Raw genomic sequence first — 19,405 nt, 5'->3', positions numbered from 1 at the left:
GAGTAGGAGTAACAGCTCTTTGCTAGGAAAAATGAAATTAAAATGTAGTAGTAGAAAACAAGCTCTGACAGAGTCAGAATCCAACCTGACACCCTGTTAGTCAGGGTGTTTGTAGCAGTCCGGTGAAATGGTGGCTGCAGTCCTCCTGGAGGGACAGATGTGCTTCTCTTGAAGCAATGATCCTGCAGAAGGGTCTAGTTTTCCTCCAAAGGTCCACTGGTGGTGTAGCTAGGTGTAGCCTTCCTCTGGGAAGCCAGTGCAGAAGCAAAGCTGATCCTCTGGGAATCCCGTGGGAAAAGCAGCCTGACTGGGGTGTTCCAAATCTCAGCTTATATCCAGGCAGGAATGCTTGGCTCCTCCCTCTGGGCAGAGCTTCTCACAATGGGATGATGTCATTTTTATCAGCCATGCAGTGAGGCTCAATGGCCCATTAGCAGATGATAATTGGGCAGTTTGCTTTATCTCTGCCAGAAGCCATCCTCCCTCTGGGCAGATATCATCAACAGCTTCACACCAGGGAGGGGCCCTACAAGTGCCTGGAGTGTGGGAAGAGCTTCAGGCACACTTCCAATCTCTTCATTCACCATTGTGTGCACACTGGAGAGAGGCCCTACAAGTGCCTGGAGTGTGGGAAGAGGTTCAGCCAGAGCTTATGACTAGTTGAGCACCAGAGGATCCACACCGTGGAGAGGACCTATGATTGCCCTGACTGTGGGAAGAGGTTTCAAAGCAGCACCAATCTCCTCATACATCAGCGGACACACACAGGGGAGCGAGTCTTCAGCTGCCCTGACTGCGGCAAGGGCTTCAATCAAAGGGCTACCACCTCATCAGGCACCGGCACATCCACACTTGTAGGGGAGAAGCCCTACAAGTGTGAGGAATGTGGCATGAACTTCAGACAGAGCTTCAACTTGGCCTCCCACCGGATGATCCATACTGGGGAGAGGCCCTTCCGTTGCCCCGACTGTGGCAAGGGCTTCACCCACAACTCCAAGCTCATGAGGCACTGGGGCATCCACACTGGGGAGAGGCCCTACGAGTGTGAGCAGTGTGGCAAGAGCTTCTCACAGAGCTCTAACTTGAGCAGACACCAAGAGAGCCACCAATAAGGGAAGCTCTTCCAGTGCTTCAACCTCGGGAAGAGCTTCCACTGCTGCAACTTCATCCCCCACTGGAGGATCCATGTTGGATGATCCACAGTGACCCACATTGGGCAGAGAGCTGATGACCCACATTCCTCCAGATGATCCCCACTGGGTGGGGGGAAGGTGTTGGAGAGATTTCTTTCACTCCTTATTCACCTGCTCTGATGTTGTTGGTAATAAATGCAGTCCCCAGGCTGGGGTTTTTTCCTGTGCTGGTGATCAGGGCAGGATCTCTCCCTGTCTCAATGCCTGGGCCTTTCCTCAGCCAGTCAGCAAAGTCACTAAAGAATTTTCAGCCAAGCAGAGCTTTTCTCACTGATAGCTGGCAGAGCCACAGTCTGGGGTGGGAAAGGTTAGAAAATTGGGGAAAAGGAAGGACAGCATCCTAGAACAGACTGAGCAGGGGCTGGGGATTGGTGGGGGATTGTGTGAAAGAGGTTGGGGAAGGGGCAAAAACCAGCATCTAGTGTTGGGATGGATGAACGTTTGACAAGAAAGTCTCACAGATATGGATGCTTGGCAGAAAGATTTTTGAATGTAGAATCTGAAGAAGGAGTAGGGTTGAAAGCAAGTTTGGATGTAGAAGAAAAGTGCTGAGCCAGTCTTGCTGGATAACTGAGAAGGCAAAGGCCATGTTAGTTAGAAGGGGTTTTTATGGCTCAGAGGAAAGGATAAAGCCACCTGAAAGAAGAAGATGTTTTACCAAGCAGAAGGATTCCACGGTCCAACAAGACAGCCGATTTGCAAGGAGAGAAAAGGTCTCAGAATTTTCCACTGCAAGAAAGCTGAAAAACTTCTAGCCTCAACTGTAACATACTAACTTCTAGTGATTGGAAAATAGTAACATGAATATGGTAATGATAGTAGTTAGGATAGGCTAGAGATAAAAGTGAAGGTATAGATTGGTTCTTATGGATTAAGATGCTCAGCAGGGAAAAGTGTAGAATTCATTGTAAACAAATTTCAAGGGTCTTCAGGCTGGACTCCAGCTGGAGCTGACAGCTGTAGACACAGGCTGTGTCACCCACGAGGCCGGACTGCTGTACAGTCTTGAATGGAATAAAGCGCATTTGAAGAGCCTCCTGGAGTCTTGCTGTGGCATTTGCATTTTCTGAAAAATCCCTTCAGCCAGGATTTTTCTCCTGGGCAGCTGAGAAGCCTCAGAGAAAAAGGAAAACAATAATGATCTCATTTGCTTCTCCTCTCTTTTGCTCATGTGGAATGTGTTTGGAGATGGTTGACCAACAGGTGATTGTTTCATTGGTTTCTGGTGGGAGTGTTTTCACTCATTGGCCAATCAAAGCCAAGCTGTGTGGACACTCTTGAAAGAGTCACGAGTTTTTATTGTTATCTTTTTAGCATTCTGAAAGTATCCTTTCTGTATTTTTTACTACAGGTTAGTATAGTATTTTTTAATCCATGATTGTAGCATCAAATAATAAATTAGCCTTCTGAGAACATGGAGTCAGATTGATGATTCCCCTCAGCGGGGTGAATTTGGGGGTGAGGGTGGGCATGGACACCTCCCTTCAGGACAGGATACCAGCTGGAAGAAGGGTTCAGGACCCAGGGGGGCAGATGGCAGGGTGGTCGGGGGAGTCCTGGGAAGATCCCGGAGGCCTTTGGTGCTCAGTACCAGAGCGCAAAGCCCGAGCCAGGGGTGCCTGGTGAGTCTAGGGTCCAGTGTTGACGCTTGGAGTGAACCCAAGAGGTCTCCAGTAGGTCTGAGAGTGGTTCCAGATGCTCAGTATCAGAGCTTGGAGCCTCTTGTGGGAGTGGTTGGTGGGTTGCTGATACTGAGTCCTGGAGCTTGGAGTCTGGTGCGGGGGGTTGTGGTGTCCAGTGCTGGAGCTCGGAGCTTGTGCTGGCCACTTGGTGAGGGGAAGATGTGGGGTCCCAGAGCGGCGTGGAGTGGGAAAGGGTCAGGTTTGGAATCCTGACGTGAGGAGAAGGGGAAATTTAGAGTCCCCAAAATCCCCTGGAAAAGCTGAGGGTGGAGCGGAGCGGATTAGGATCCTCAGGTGGGGGGGGGTGTTCAAATTTTTGGGTCCCCAGAATCCCAAGGGGGACACACAGAAGGGGACAGGGACACATAGGGGAGATGGGGACAGGGACTCAGATGGGAGACAGGGACACGTGGGGCAGGACAGGGATGCACAGAGGGGTCAGAGTGAGGCACAGTGGGGAGTAGGGAGTTATGAAGGGGAGGGGACACCTGGGTGCCAGCAGGACACTCATCAGGGGACAATGTTTCCACAGGTGTGGGGATGCTGCCATCAGGATGCCTGTGGTGGCACGCAGCATGGGGCCACATGACCCTGCAGGTGACAGTGAGCCTTGGCCTTTGCCCAGCCTGTCTCCAGGGGTGGTTGGGGTCCCCAGAGCATGATGGCCTTGGCACACCTGGTGGCTGTCACTTGCTTCTGGGCCACTTGTCACCAGCTGATCGAGGTCCCCGTCCTGCCCTGGTAGGGGGGTGACATTGGGCCGGGACACTGCGGTGATGACAGTGGAGACAGGGTGGCAGGAACTGCATTGGACAGTGTTTGGCCGTGGCCGAGATGACAGCGCTGATGGCACTGTGGTGGCACAGGTGGTGGCATTGATGATGTCCCAGTTCACGTGTTCCCCACATTCCCATCCACGGCCATGTCTCCCCATGTGTCCCCATGTCCCCACCCAGGTCATTGTGTCCTACAGGTCTCCATCTACGCCTGAGTTCAACACCTTTATTTCCAGGCCAGTTTCAGGTCTTTGCAAGGGAAACCTTTTTGTTTCAAGAGCAAAACAAAAGGATTTCCGTGTCCCTGCCAGCAGAGCATCCACATGCTTGGGTGGTGGCAAGAAGCTTTATGCGAGGGACTTCCACCCCAGCGTCTCCAAAATTTTGGGTGTTGCCCCAGTCCATCCCCTTTTGGATGTGTAAGATGCCCATGGGCCAGAGAGAATGAAAAAGACGGATTTATGTTGCAGACGACCTCCAAGGCCATGCAGTGTTGCTTGATGACAGCAGAAGATGGAAAAAGTGATATTTTTGTGGGGCCAGAAGTCAACACATCCACTCTCCACGGTGGATTTCTGATGTTGGTCTGTGGGTGTGTGGGGGTGCCCACAGGGAGCCAGGAGGAGGTGGAGCCTCGCAGGCAGGTGACTTCCCAACAGGGATCACCAGCAGCATGGATCAGCGGGGCACTGCCCGCTGGGATCACTGGGGATCACACGGTGCGGAAGCCATGGGGAATGGAGCTGGAGCAGCGCATGAAACTCTTGCAGCAGGCGGGCACTTGCAGGGCTTCCCTTAGCGGTGGGTCTGTTGGTGTCTGGTCAAGGTAGAGCTCTGTGAGAAGCTCTTCCCACATTCTGGACACTGGAAGGGCCTCTCCCCAGTGTGGATGCGGCGGTGGGTGACGAGGCTGGAGTTGTGCTTGAAGCCCTTGCCGCAGTCGGGGCAGAGAAAGGGCCGCTCCTCCACGTGAATCCGCTGGTGTCTGAGAAGATGAGAGCTGCTCTGAAACCTCTTGCTGCATTGATCACACTGGTAGGGTTTCTCGCCGGTGTGGCTCCTCAGGTGGTAGATCAGGTGGGAGCGCTGGCAGAAGCTTCTCCCACACTGCCCACACTCATAGGGACGTTCACCGCTGTGGAGTCTCCTGTGGCAGATTAGGTAGGAGCTCTGGCTGAAGCTCTTGCCACACTCAGGACACTCATAGGGCCTCAGCCGGGTGTGGGTGTGCTGGTGGTTGATGAGGCTGAAGTTGTACTTGAAGCCTTTCCCACAGTCAGGGCAGCGGAAGGGCTTCTCATCCTTGTGAGTGCGCTGGTGCCTGAGGAGATTGGAGCTGGTCTGAAAGCTCTTCCTGCATTGATCACACTCGTAGGGCCTCTCCCTGCTGTGGCTCTTCAGGTGGACAATCAGGCAGAATGTCCGGCTGAAGCTCTTGCCACACTCCGCACACTCATAGGGCCTCTCCCCGCTGTGGCTCTTCAGGTGGACAACCAAGTTGGAGCTGTGGCTGAAGCTCTTCCCACACTGGTCACATACGTAGCGCTTCTCCCCCATGTGGATTCTCATGTGGCAGGTCAAGTCGACTCTCTGGCTGAAGCTCTTGCCACATTCCCAGCACTTGTGGGGCTTCTCCCCATCCTGGAGCTGCTCATGGAGCCCCAGCTCCGAGCTCCGGCCACCTCCCCGGCCCAGGGTGGGTCTTTCCTCCTCGCATCCCCGTGATCTGCGTTTGCAGCCCCTCCTGATGCGGGATCTCCGGGGATTTTCCTCCCCATCGGATTCCTGTGCCGTGGAGCTGCTGACAACGGCCTCTTCCACCAGGTTCTGCTGCAGGGATTTGTCCTGCCTGGTCTCCCTCCTCGGCTCGCTGCCTGGCGGAGGAAGGACAAGGAGAGGATGGGATTTGCCTCCGTGCCACAGGGAAGGACAAGGAGATCCCCCCAGCGCATCCCTGGCAGGACGGCCTTGGCAGCAAGGTTGCCCTGCAGCCGTGGGCCATGCTGGGCTAGGAGAAGGAGCAGGAGAGAGGGGGAAAGGGACAGTGACTTCCTCCTCACCTACCTGGGCCTCCCAGGCCATCTTCCTCTTCCTCACGGCCTTTTCCTCCTGCATCAGGCCAAGGTTTGCGAATGGGAAATCCTGCTTTGGGGAGAAACTAGGGATGAGCGCCTAGGGTTTGATGGTCCTGCTGCCTCGCCTCTCTTGCTTTGAAAAGACAAGTGTCTGCTAAGGCAGGAGGAGCCTCCCTTAAAATCAAAAATGTAAACCCCCTCCCTCTGAATTATTCGAATTTTGAAATTAAGGAGCTCTCAGGGAAAGATATAGGAGTAGGAGTAACAGCTCTTTGCTAGGAAAAATGAAATTAAAATGTAGTAGTAGAAAACAACCTCTGACAGGGTCAGAATCCAACCTGACACCCTGTTAGTCAGGGTGTTTGTAGCAGTCCGGTGAAATGGTGGCTGCAGTCCTCCTGGAGGGACAGATGTGCTTCTCTTGAAGCAATGATCCTGCAGAAGGGTCTAGTTTTCCTCCAAAGGTCCACTGGTGGTGTAGCTAGGTGTAGCCTTCCTCTGGGAAGCCAGTGCAGAAGCAAAGCTGCTCCTCTGGGAATCCCGTGGGAAAAGCCTGACTGGGGTGTTCCAAATCTCAGCTTATATCCAGGCAGGAATGCTTGGCTCCTCCCTCTGGGCAGAGCTTCTCACAATGGGATGATGTCATTTTTATCAGCCATGCAGGGAGGCTCAATGGCCCATTAGCAGATGATAATTGGGCAGTTTTCTTTATCTCTGCCAGAAGCCATCCTCCCTCTGGGCAGATATCATCAACAGCTTCACACCAGGGAGGGGCCCTACAAGTGCTGATAATTGGGCAGTTTTCTTTATCTCTGCCAGAAGCCATCCTCCCTCAGGGGAGATAGCAGCAGCAGCAGCTTCACATCAGGGAGGGGCCCTACAAGTGCCTGGAGTGTGGGAAGAGCTTCAGGCACACTTCCAATCTCTTCATTCACCATTGTGTGCACACTGGAGAGAGGCCCTACAAGTGCCTGGAATGTGGGAAGAGCTTCAGCCAGAGCTCATGACTAGTTGAGCACCAGAGGATCCACACCGTGGAGAGGACCTATGATTGCCCTGACTGTGGGAAGAGGTTTCAAAGCAGCACCAATCTCCTCATACATCAGCGGACACACACAGGGGAGCGAGCCTTCAGCTGCCCTGACTGCGGCAAGGGCTTCAATCAAAGGGCTACCACCTCATCAGGCACCGGCACATCCACACTTGTAGGGGAGAAGCCCTACAAGTGTGAGGAACGTGGGATGAGCTTCAGACAGAGCTTCAACTTGGCCTCCCACCGGATGATCCATACTGGGGAGAGGCCCTTCCGTTGCCCCGACTGTGGCAAGGGCTTCACCCACAACTCCAAGCTTATGAGGCATCGGCGCATTCACACTGGGGAGAGGCCCTACGAGTGTGAGCAGTGTGGCAAGAGTTTCTCACAGAGCTCTAACTTGAGCAGACACCAAGAGAGCCACCAATAAGGGAAGCTCTTCCAGTGCTTCAACCTCGGGAAGAGCTTCCACTGCTGCAACTTCATCCCCCACTGGAGGATCCATGTTGGATGATCCACAGTGACCCACATTGGGCAGAGAGCTGGTGACCCACATTCCTCCAGATGATCCCCACTGGGTGGGGGGAAGGTGTTGGAGAGATTTCTTTCACTCCTTATTCACCTGCTCTGATGTTGTTGGTAATAAATGCAGTCCCCAGGCTGGGGTTTTTTCCTGTGCTGGTGATCAGGGCAGGATCACTCCCTGTCTCAATGCCTGGGCCTTTCCTCAGCCAGTCAGAAAAGTCACTAAAGAATTTTCAGCCAAGCAGAGCTTTTCTCACTGATAGCTGGCAGAGCCACAGTCTGGGGTGGGAAAGGTTAGAAAATTGGGGAAAAGGAAGGACAGCATCCTAGAACAGACTGAGCAGGGGCTGGGGATTGGTGGGGGATTGTGTGAAAGAGGTTGGGGAAGGGGCAAAAACCAGCATCTAGTGTTGGGATGGATGAACGTTTGACAAGAAAGTCTCACAGATATGGATGCTTGGCAGAAAGATTTTTGAATGTAGAATCTGAAGAAGGAGTAGGGTTGAAAGCAAGTTTGGATGTAGAAGAAAAGTGCTGAGCCAGTCTTGCTGGATAACTGAGAAGGCAAAGGCTATGTTAGTTAGAAGGGGTTTTTATGGCTCAGAGGAAAGGATGAAGCCACCTGAAAGAAGAAGATGTTTTACCAAGCAGAAGGATTCCACGGTCCAACAAGACAGCCGATTTGCAAGGAGAGAAAAGGTCTCAGAATTTTCCACTGCAAGAAAGCTGAAAAACTTCTAGCCTCAACTGTAACATACTAACTTCTAGTGATTGGAGAATAGTAACATGAATATGGTAATGATAGTAGTTAGGATAGGCTAGAGATAAAAGTGAAGGTATAGATTGGTTCTTATGGATTAAGATGCTCAGCAGGGAAAAGTATAGAATGCATTGTAAGCAAAATTCAAGGGTCTTCAGGCTGGACTCCAGCTGGAGCTGACAGCTGTAGACACAGGCTGTGTCACCCACGAGGCCGGACTGCTGTACAGTCTTGAATGGAATAAAGCGCATTTGAAGAGCCTCCTGGAGTCTTGCTGTGGCATTTGCATTTTCTGAAAAATCCCTTCAGCCAGGATTTTTCTCCTGGGCAGCTGAGAAGCCTCAGAGAAAAAGGAAAACAATAATGATCTCATTTGCTTCTCCTCTCTTTTGCTCATGTGGAATGTGTTTGGAGATGGTTGACCAACAGGTGATTGTTTCATTGGTTTCTGGTGGGAGTGTTTTCACTCATTGGCCAATCAAAGCCAAGCTGTGTGGACACTCTTGAAAGAGTCACGAGTTTTTATTGTTATCTTTTTAGCATTCTGAAAGTATCCTTTCTGTATTTTTTACTACAGGTTAGTATAGTATTTTTTTAATCCATGATTGGAGCATCAAATAATAAATTAGCCTTCTGAGAACATGGAGTCAGATTGATGATTCCCCTCAGCGGGGATGAATTTGGGGGTGAGGGTGGGCATGGAGACCTCCCTTCAGGACTGGATACCAGCTGGAAGAAGGGTTCAGGGCCCAGGGGGGCAGATGGCGGGGTGGTGGGGGGAGTCCTGGGAAGATCCCGGAGGCCTTTGGTGCTCAGTACCAGAGCGCAAAGCCCGGGCCAGGGGTGCCTGGTGAGTCTAGGGTCCAGTGTTGATGCTTGGAGTGAACCCAAGAGGTCTCCACTAGGTCTGAGGGGGGTTCCAGATGCTCAGTATCAGAGCTTGGAGCCTCTTGAGGCGGTGGTTGGTGGGTTCCTGGTACTGAGTCCTGGAGCTTGGAGTCTGGTGCGGGGGGTTGTGGTGCCCAGTGCTGGAGCTCGGAGCTTGTGCTGGCCACTTGGTGAGGGGAAGATCTGGGGTCCCAGAGCGGCGTGGAGTGGGAAAGGGTCAGGTTTGGAATCCTGACGTGAGGAGAAGGGGAAATTTAGAGTCCCCAAAATCCCCTGGAAAAGCTGAGGGTGGAGTGGAGCGGATTAGGATCCTCAGGTGGGGGGGGTGTTCAAATTTTTGGGTCCCCAGAATCCCGAGGGGGACACACAGAAGGGGACAGGGACACATAGGGGAGATGGGGACAGGGACTCAGATGGGAGACAGGGACACGTGGGGCAGGAAAGGGATGCACAGAGGGGTCAGAGTAAGGCACAGTGGGGAGTAGGGAGATATGAATGGGAGGGGACACCTGGGTGCCAGCAGGACACTCATCAGGGGACAATGTTTCCACAGGTGTGGGGATGCTGCCACCAGGATGCCTGCGGTGGCACGCAGCATGGGGCCACATGACCCTGCAGGTGACAGTGAGCCTTGGCCTTTGCCCAGCCTGTCTCCAGGGGTGGTTGGGGTCCCCAGAGCATGATGGCCTTGGCACACCCTGGTGGCTGTCACTTGCTTCTGGGCCGCTTGTCACCAGCTGATCGAGGTCCCCGTCCTGCCCTGGTAGGGGGGTGACATTGGGCCGGGACACTGCGGTGATGACAGTGGAGACAGGGTGGCAGGAACTGCATTGGACAGCGTTTGGCCGTGGCCGAGATGACAGCGCTGATGGCACTGTGGTGGCACAGGTGGTGGCATTGATGATGTCCCAGTTCACGTGTTCCCCACATTCCCATCCACGGCCATGTCTCCCCATGTGTCCCCATGTCCCCACCCAGGTCATTGTGTCCTACGGGTCTCCATCTACGCCTGAGTTCAACACCTTTATTTCCAGGCCAGTTTCAGGTCTTTGCAAGGGAAACCTTTTTGTTTCAAGAGCAAAACAAAAGGATTTCCGTGTCCCTGCCAGCAGAGCATCCACATGCTTGGGTGGTGGCAAGAAGCTTTATGCGAGGGACTCCCACCCCAGCGTCTCCAAAATTTTGGGTGTTGCCCCAGTCCATCCCCTTTTGGATGTGTAAGATGCCCATGGGCCAGAGAGAATGAAAAAGACGGATTTATGTTGCAGACGACCTCCAAGGCCATGCAGTGTTGCTTGATGACAGCAGAAGATGGAAAAAGTGAGATTTTTGTGGGGCCAGAAGTCAACACATCCACTCTCCACGGTGGATTTCTGATGTTGGTCTGTGGGTGTGTGGGGGTGCCCACAGGGAGCCAGGAGGAGGTGGAGCCTCGCAGGCAGGTGACTTCCCAACAGGGATCACCAGCAGCATGGATCAGCGGGGCACTGCCCGCTGGGATCACTGGGGATCACACGGTGCGGAAGCCATGGGGAATGGAGCTGGAGCAGCGCATGAAACTCTTGCAGCAGGCGGGCACTTGCAGGGCTTCCCTTAGCGGTGGGTCTGTTGGTGTCTGGTCAAGGTAGAGCTCTGTGAGAAGCTCTTCCCACATTCTGGACACTGGAAGGGCCTCTCCCCAGTGTGGATGCGGCGGTGGGTGACGAGGCTGGAGTTGTGCTTGAAGCCCTTGCCGCAGTCGGGGCAGAGAAAGGGCCGCTCCTCCACGTGAATCCGCTGGTGTCTGAGAAGATGAGAGCTGCTCTGAAACCTCTTGCTGCATTGATCACACTGGTAGGGTTTCTCGCCGGTGTGGCTCCTCAGGTGGTAGATCAGGTGGGAGCGCTGGCAGAAGCTTCTCCCACACTGCCCACACTCATAGGGACGTTCACCGCTGTGGAGTCTCCTGTGGCAGATTAGGTAGGAGCTCTGGCTGAAGCTCTTGCCACACTCAGGACACTCATAGGGCCTCAGCCGGGTGTGGGTGTGCTGGTGGTTGATGAGGCTGAAGTTGTACTTGAAGCCTTTCCCACAGTCAGGGCAGCGGAAGGGCTTCTCATCCTTGTGAGTGCGCTGGTGCCTGAGGAGATTGGAGCTGGTCTGAAAGCTCTTCCTGCATTGATCACACTCGTAGGGCCTCTCCCTGCTGTGGCTCTTCAGGTGGACAATCAGGCAGAATGTCCGGCTGAAGCTCTTGCCACACTCCGCACACTCATAGGGCCTCTCCCCGCTGTGGCTCTTCAGGTGGACAACCAAGTTGGAGCTGTGGCTGAAGCTCTTCCCACACTGGTCACATACGTAGCGCTTCTCCCCCATGTGGATTCTCATGTGGCAGGTCAAGTCGACTCTCTGGCTGAAGCTCTTGCCACATTCCCAGCACTTGTGGGGCTTCTCCCCATCCTGGAGCTGCTCATGGAGCCCCAGCTCCGAGCTCCGGCCACCTCCCCGGCCCAGGGTGGGTCTTTCCTCCTCGCATCCCCGTGATCTGCGTTTGCAGCCCCTCCTGATGCGGGATCTCCGGGGATTTTCCTCCCCATCGGATTCCTGTGCCGTGGAGCTGCTGACAACGGCCTCTTCCACCAGGTTCTGCTGCAGGGATTTGTCCTGCCTGGTCTCCCTCCTCGGCTCGCTGCCTGGCGGAGGAAGGACAAGGAGAGGATGGGATTTGCCTCCGTGCCACAGGGAAGGACAAGGAGATCCCCCCAGCGCATCCCTGGCAGGACGGCCTTGGCAGCAAGGTTGCCCTGCAGCCGTGGGCCATGCTGGGCTAGGAGAAGGAGCAGGAGAGAGGGGGAAAGGGACAGTGACTTCCTCCTCACCTACCTGGGCCTCCCAGGCCATCTTCCTCTTCCTCACGGCCTTTTCCTCCTGCATCAGGCCAAGGTTTGCGAATGGGAAATCCTGCTTTGGGGAGAAACTAGGGATGAGCGCCTAGGGTTTGATGGTCCTGCTGCCTCGCCTCTCTTGCTTTGAAAAGACAAGTGTCTGCTAAGGCAGGAGGAGCCTCCCTTAAAATCAAAAATGTAAACCCCCTCCCTCTGAATTATTCGAATTTTGAAATTAAGGAGCTCTCAGGGAAAGATATAGGAGTAGGAGTAACAGCTCTTTGCTAGGAAAAATGAAATTAAAATGTAGTAGTAGAAAACAACCTCTGACAGGGTCAGAATCCAACCTGACACCCTGTTAGTCAGGGTGTTTGTAGCAGTCCGGTGAAATGGTGGCTGCAGTCCTCCTGGAGGGACAGATGTGCTTCTCTTGAAGCAATGATCCTGCAGAAGGGTCTAGTTTTCCTCCAAAGGTCCACTGGTGGTGTAGCTAGGTGTAGCCTTCCTCTGGGAAGCCAGTGCAGAAGCAAAGCTGCTCCTCTGGGAATCCCGTGGGAAAAGCCTGACTGGGGTGTTCCAAATCTCAGCTTATATCCAGGCAGGAATGCTTGGCTCCTCCCTCTGGGCAGAGCTTCTCACAATGGGATGATGTCATTTTTATCAGCCATGCAGGGAGGCTCAATGGCCCATTAGCAGATGATAATTGGGCAGTTTGCTTTATCTCTGCCAGAAGCCATCCTCCCTCTGGGCAGATATCATCAACAGCTTCACACCAGGGAGGGGCCCTACAAGTGCTGATAATTGGGCAGTTTTCTTTATCTCTGCCAGAAGCCATCCTCCCTCAGGGGAGATAGCAGCAGCAGCAGCTTCACATCAGGGAGGGGCCCTACAAGTGCCTGGAGTGTGGGAAGAGCTTCAGGCACACTTCCAATCTCTTCATTCACCATTGTGTGCACACTGGAGAGAGGCCCTACAAGTGCCTGGAATGTGGGAAGAGCTTCAGCCAGAGCTCATGACTAGTTGAGCACCAGAGGATCCACACCGTGGAGAGGACCTATGATTGCCCTGACTGTGGGAAGAGGTTTCAAAGCAGCACCAATCTCCTCATACATCAGCGGACACACACAGGGGAGCGAGCCTTCAGCTGCCCTGACTGCGGCAAGGGCTTCAATCAAAGGGCTACCACCTCATCAGGCACCGGCACATCCACACTTGGAGGGGAGAAGCCCTACAAGTGTGAGGAACGTGGGATGAGCTTCAGACAGAGCTTCAACTTGGCCTCCCACCGGATGATCCATACTGGGGAGAGGCCCTTCCGTTGCCCCGACTGTGGCAAGGGCTTCACCCACAACTCCAAGCTTATGAGGCATCGGTGCATTCACACTGGGGAGAGGCCCTACGAGTGTGAGCAGTGTGGCAAGAGTTTCTCACAGAGCTCTAACTTGAGCAGACACCAAGAGAGCCACCAATAAGGGAAGCTCTTCCAGTGCTTCAACCTCGGGAAGAGCTTCCACTGCTGCAACTTCATCCCCCACTGGAGGATCCATGTTGGATGATCCACAGTGACCCACATTGGGCAGAGAGCTGGTGACCCACATTCCTCCAGATGATCCCCACTGGGTGGGGGGAAGGTGTTGGAGAGATTTCTTTCACTCCTTATTCACCTGCTCTGATGTTGTTGGTAATAAATGCAGTCCCCAGGCTGGGGTTTTTTCCTGTGCTGGTGATCAGGGCAGGATCACTCCCTGTCTCAATGCCTGGGCCTTTCCTCAGCCAGTCAGAAAAGTCACTAAAGAATTTTCAGCCAAGCAGAGCTTTTCTCACTGATAGCTGGCAGAGCCACAGTCTGGGGTGGGAAAGGTTAGAAAATTGGGGAAAAGGAAGGACAGCATCCTAGAACAGACTGAGCAGGGGCTGGGGATTGGTGGGGGATTGTGTGAAAGAGGTTGGGGAAGGGGCAAAAACCAGCATCTAGTGTTGGGATGGATGAACGTTTGACAAGAAAGTCTCACAGATATGGATGCTTGGCAGAAAGATTTTTGAATGTAGAATCTGAAGAAGGAGTAGGGTTGAAAGCAAGTTTGGATGTAGAAGAAAAGTGCTGAGCCAGTCTTGCTGGATAACTGAGAAGGCAAAGGCTATGTTAGTTAGAAGGGGTTTTTATGGCTCAGAGGAAAGGATAAAGCCACCTGAAAGAAGAAGATGTTTTACCAAGCAGAAGGATTCCACGGTCCAACAAGACAGCCGATTTGCAAGGAGAGAAAAGGTCTCAGAATTTTCCACTGCAAGAAAGCTGAAAAACTTCTAGCCTCAACTGTAACATACTAACTTCTAGTGATTGGAGGATAGTAACATGAATATGGTAATGATAGTAGTTAGGATAGGCTAGAGATAAAAGTGAAGGTATCGATTGGTTCTTATGGATTAAGATGCTCATCAGGGAAAAGTATAGAATGCATTGTACGCAAAATTCAAGGGTCTTCAGGCTGGACTCCAGCTGGAGCTGACAGCTGTAGACACAGGCTGTGTCACCCACGAGGCCGGACTGCTGTACAGTCTTGAATGGAATAAAGCGCATTTGAAGAGCCTCCTGGAGTCTTGCTGTGGCATTTGCATTTTCTGAAAAATCCCTTCAGCCAGGATTTTTCTCCTGGGCAGCTGAGAAGCCTCAGAGAAAAAGGAAAACAATAATGATCTCATTTGCTTCTCCTCTCTTTTGCTCATGTGGAATGTGTTTGGAGATGGTTGACCAACAGGTGATTGTTTCATTGGTTTCTGGTGGGAGTGTTTTCACTCATTGGCCAATCAAAGCCAAGCTGTGTGGACACTCTTGAAAGAGTCACGAGTTTTTATTGTTATCTTTTTAGCATTCTGAAAGTATCCTTTCTGTATTTTTTACTACAGGTTAGTATAGTATTTTTTTAATCCATGATTGGAGCATCAAATAATAAATTAGCCTTCTGAGAACATGGAGTCAGATTGATGATTCCCCTCAGCGGGGATGAATTTGGGGGTGAGGGTGGGCATGGAGACCTCCCTTCAGGACTGGATACCAGCTGGAAGAAGGGTTCAGGGCCCAGGGGGGCAGATGGCGGGGTGGTGGGGGGAGTCCTGGGAAGATCCCGGAGGCCTTTGGTGCTCAGTACCAGAGCGCAAAGCCCGGGCCAGGGGTGCCTGGTGAGTCCAGGGTCCAGTGTTGATGCTTGGAGTGAACCCAAGAGGTCTCCACTAGGTCTGAGGGGGGTTCCAGATGCTCAGTATCAGAGCTTGGAGCCTCTTGAGGCGGTGGTTGGTGGGTTCCTGGTACTGAGTCCTGGAGCTTGGAGTCTGGTGCGGGGGGTTGTGGTGCCCAGTGCTGGAGCTCGGAGCTTGTGCTGGCCACTTGGTGAGGGGAAGATCTGGGGTCCCAGAGCGGCGTGGAGTGGGAAAGGGTCAGGTTTGGAATCCTGACGTGAGGAGAAGGGGAAATTTAGAGTCCCCAAAATCCCCTGGAAAAGCTGAGGGTGGAGCGGAGCGGATTAGGATCCTCAGGTGGGGGGGGTGTTCAAATTTTTGGGTCCCCAGAATCCCGAGGGGGACACACAGAAGGGGACAGGGACACATAGGGGAGATGGGGACAGGGACTCAGATGGGAGACAGGGACACGTGGGGCAGGACAGGGATGCACAGAGGGGTCAGAGTGAGGCACAGTGGGGAGTAGGGAGATATGAAGGGGAGGGGACACCTGGATGCCAGCAGGACACTCATCAGGGGACAATGTTTCCACAGGAGTGGGCATGCTGCCATCAGGATGCCTGCGGTGGCACGCAGCATGGGGCCACATGACCCTGCAGGTGACAGTGAGCCTTGGCCTTTGCCCAGCCTGTCTCCAGGGGTGGTTGGGGTCCCCAGAGCATGATGGCCTTGGCACACCCTGGTGGCTGTCACTTGCTTCTGGGCCACTTGTCACCAGCTGATCAAGGTCCCCGTCCTGCCCTGGTAGGGGGGTGACATTGGGCCGGGTCACTGCGGTGATGACAGTGGAGACAGGGTGGCAGGAACTGCATTGGACAGCGTTTGGCCGTGGCCGAGATGACAGCGCTGATGGCACTGTGGTGGCACAGGTGGTGGCATTGATGATGTCCCAGTTCACGTGTTCCCCACATTCCCATCCACGGCCATGTCTCCCCATGTGTCCCCATGTCCCCACCCAGGTCATTGTGTCCTACGGGTCTCCATCTACGCCTGAGTTCAACACCTTTATTTCCAGGCCAGTTTCAGGTCTTTGCAAGGGAAACCTTTTTGTTTCAAGAGCAAAACAAAAGGATTTCCGTGTCCCTGCCAGCAGAGCATCCACATGCTTGGGTGGTGGCAAGAAGCTTTATGCGAGGGACTCCCACCCCAGCGTCTCCAAAATTTTGGGTGTTGCCCCAGTCCATCCCCTTTTGGATGTGTAAGATGCCCATGGGCCAGAGAGAATGAAAAAGACGGATTTATGTTGCAGACGACCTCCAAGGCCATGCAGTGTTGCTTGATGACAGCAGAAGATGGAAAAAGTGAGATTTTTGTGGGGCCAGAAGTCAACACATCCACTCTCCACGGTGGATTTCTGATGTTGGTCTGTGGGTGTGTGGGGGTGCCCACAGGGAGCCAGGAGGAGGTGGAGCCTCGCAGGCAGGTGACTTCCCAACAGGGATCACCAGCAGCATGGATCAGCGGGGCACTGCCCGCTGGGATCACTGGGGATCACACGGTGCGGAAGCCATGGGGAATGGAGCTGGAGCAGCGCATGAAACTCTTGCAGCAGGCGGGCACTTGCAGGGCTTCCCTTAGCGGTGGGTCTGTTGGTGTCTGGTCAAGGTAGAGCTCTGTGAGAAGCTCTTCCCACATTCTGGACACTGGAAGGGCCTCTCCCCAGTGTGGATGCGGCGGTGGGTGACGAGGCTGGAGTTGTGCTTGAAGCCCTTGCCGCAGTCGGGGCAGAGAAAGGGCCGCTCCTCCACGTGAATCCGCTGGTGTCTGAGAAGATGAGAGCTGCTCTGAAACCTCTTGCTGCATTGATCACACTGGTAGGGTTTCTCGCCGGTGTGGCTCCTCAGGTGGTAGATCAGGTGGGAGCGCTGGCAGAAGCTTCTCCCACACTGCCCACACTCATAGGGACGTTCACCGCTGTGGAGTCTCCTGTGGCAGATTAGGTAGGAGCTCTGGCTGAAGCTCTTGCCACACTCAGGACACTCATAGGGCCTCAGCCGGGTGTGGGTGTGCTGGTGGTTGATGAGGCTGAAGTTGTACTTGAAGCCTTTCCCACAGTCAGGGCAGCGGAAGGGCTTCTCATCCTTGTGAGTGCGCTGGTGCCTGAGGAGATTGGAGCTGGTCTGAAAGCTCTTCCTGCATTGATCACACTCGTAGGGCCTCTCCCTGCTGTGGCTCTTCAGGTGGACAATCAGGCAGAATGTCCGGCTGAAGCTCTTGCCACACTCCGCACACTCATAGGGCCTCTCCCCGCTGTGGCTCTTCAGGTGGACAACCAAGTTGGAGCTGTGGCTGAAGCTCTTCCCACACTGGTCACATACGTAGCGCTTCTCCCCCATGTGGATTCTCATGTGGCAGGTCAAGTCGACTCTCTGGCTGAAGCTCTTGCCACATTCCCAGCACTTGTGGGGCTTCTCCCCATCCTGGAGCTGCTCATGGAGCCCCAGCTCCGAGCTCCGGCCACCTCCCCGGCCCAGGGTGGGTCTTTCCTCCTCGCATCCCCGTGATCTGCGTTTGCAGCCCCTCCTGATGCGGGATCTCCGGGGATTTTCCTCCCCATCGGATTCCTGTGCCGTGGAGCTGCTGACAACGGCCTCTTCCACCAGGTTCTGCTGCAGGGATTTGTCCTGCCTGGTCTCCCTCCTCGGCTCGCTGCCTGGCGGAGGAAGGACAAGGAGAGGATGGGATTTGCCTCCGTGCCACAGGGAAGGACAAGGAGATCCCCCCAGCGCATCCCTGGCAGGACGGCCTTGGCAGCAAGGTTGCCCTGCAGCCGTGGGCCATGCTGGGCTAGGAGAAGGAGCAGGAGAGAGGGGGAAAGGGACAGTGACTTCCTCCTCACCTACCTGGGCCTCCCAGGCCATCTTCCTCTTCCTCACGGCCTTTTCCTCCTGCATCAGGCCAAGGTTTGTGAATGGGAAATCCTGCTTTGGGGAGAAACTAGGGATGAGCGCCTAGGGTTTGATGGTCCTGCTGCCTCGCCTCTCTTGCTTTGAAAAGACAAGTGTCTGCTAAGGCAGGAGGAGCCTCCCTTAAAATCAAAAATGTAAACCCCCTCCCTCTGAATTATTCGAATTTTGAAATTAAGGAGCTCTCAGGGAAAGATATAGGAGTAGGAGTAACAGCTCTTTGCTAGGAAAAATGAAATTAAAATGTAGTAGTAGAAAACAACCTCTGACAGGGTCAGAATCCAACCTGACACCCTGTTAGTCAGGGTGTTTGTAGCAGTCCGGTGAAATGGTGGCTGCAGTCCTCCTGGAGGGACAGATGTGCTTCTCTTGAAGCAATGATCCTGCAGAAGGGTCTAGTTTTCCTCCAAAGGTCCACTGGTGGTGTAGCTAGGTGTAGCCTTCCTCTGGGAAGCCAGTGCAGAAGCAAAGCTGCTCCTCTGGGAATCCCGTGGGAAAAGCCTGACTGGGGTGTTCCAAATCTCAGCTTATATCCAGGCAGGAATGCTTGGCTCCTCCCTCTGGGCAGAGCTTCTCACAATGGGATGATGTCATTTTTATCAGCCATGCAGGGAGGCTCAATGGCCCATTAGCAGATGATAATTGGGCAGTTTGCTTTATCTCTGCCAGAAGCCATCCTCCCTCTGGGCAGATATCATCAACAGCTTCACACCAGGGAGGGGCCCTACAAGTGCTGATAATTGGGCAGTTTTCTTTATCTCTGCCAGAAGCCATCCTCCCTCAGGGGAGATAGCAGCAGCAGCAGCTTCACATCAGGGAGGGGCCCTACAAGTGCCTGGAGTGTGGGAAGAGCTTCAGGCACACTTCCAATCTCTTCATTCACCATTGTGTGCACACTGGAGAGAGGCCCTACAAGTGCCTGGAATGTGGGAAGAGCTTCAGCCAGAGCTCATGACTAGTTGAGCACCAGAGGATCCACACCGTGGAGAGGACCTATGATTGCCCTGACTGTGGGAAGAGGTTTCAAAGCAGCACCAATCTCCTCATACATCAGCGGACACACACAGGGGAGCGAGCCTTCAGCTGCCCTGACTGCGGCAAGGGCTTCAATCAAAGGGCTACCACCTCATCAGGCACCGGCACATCCACACTTGGAGGGGAGAAGCCCTACAAGTGTGAGGAACGTGGGATGAGCTTCAGACAGAGCTTCAACTTGGCCTCCCACCGGATGATCCATACTGGGGAGAGGCCCTTCCGTTGCCCCGACTGTGGCAAGGGCTTCACCCACAACTCCAAGCTTATGAGGCATCGGTGCATTCACACTGGGGAGAGGCCCTACGAGTGTGAGCAGTGTGGCAAGAGTTTCTCACAGAGCTCTAACTTGAGCAGACACCAAGAGAGCCACCAATAAGGGAAGCTCTTCCAGTGCTTCAACCTCGGGAAGAGCTTCCACTGCTGCAACTTCATCC

The 19,405-nt window shown here is 53.8% G+C and overlaps 1 protein-coding gene and 2 pseudogenes across 1 annotated transcript in view; 2 read left to right on the top strand and 1 right to left on the bottom strand.

The window, feature by feature from the left end:
- LOC135292574 (uncharacterized) overlaps positions 1-19,405 on the bottom strand; it is a 98,206-nt gene that overhangs the window by 50,217 nt on the left and 28,584 nt on the right. Inside the window, exons 7-9 of the mRNA XM_064406739.1 lie at positions 16,611-17,450; positions 10,532-11,371; positions 4,453-5,292 (exon numbers count right to left, since the gene is read on the bottom strand). Coding sequence (XP_064262809.1) covers positions 4,453-5,292; positions 10,532-11,371; positions 16,611-17,450 — 2,520 coding nt within the window. The remainder of the gene's footprint in view (positions 1-4,452; positions 5,293-10,531; positions 11,372-16,610; positions 17,451-19,405) is intronic.
- On the top strand, positions 438-1,201 carry LOC135292500 (zinc finger protein 239-like; annotated as a pseudogene).
- On the top strand, positions 11,478-14,123 carry LOC135292499 (zinc finger protein 239-like; annotated as a pseudogene).

Source organism: Passer domesticus, unplaced genomic scaffold (genome assembly GCF_036417665.1).
Source record: "Passer domesticus isolate bPasDom1 unplaced genomic scaffold, bPasDom1.hap1 HAP1_SCAFFOLD_37, whole genome shotgun sequence".
NCBI lineage: Eukaryota > Metazoa > Chordata > Aves > Passeriformes > Passeridae > Passer > Passer domesticus.
The sequence above is the reverse complement of the archived record's forward strand: the minus strand, read 5'-3'. Positions and strand labels throughout refer to the sequence as shown.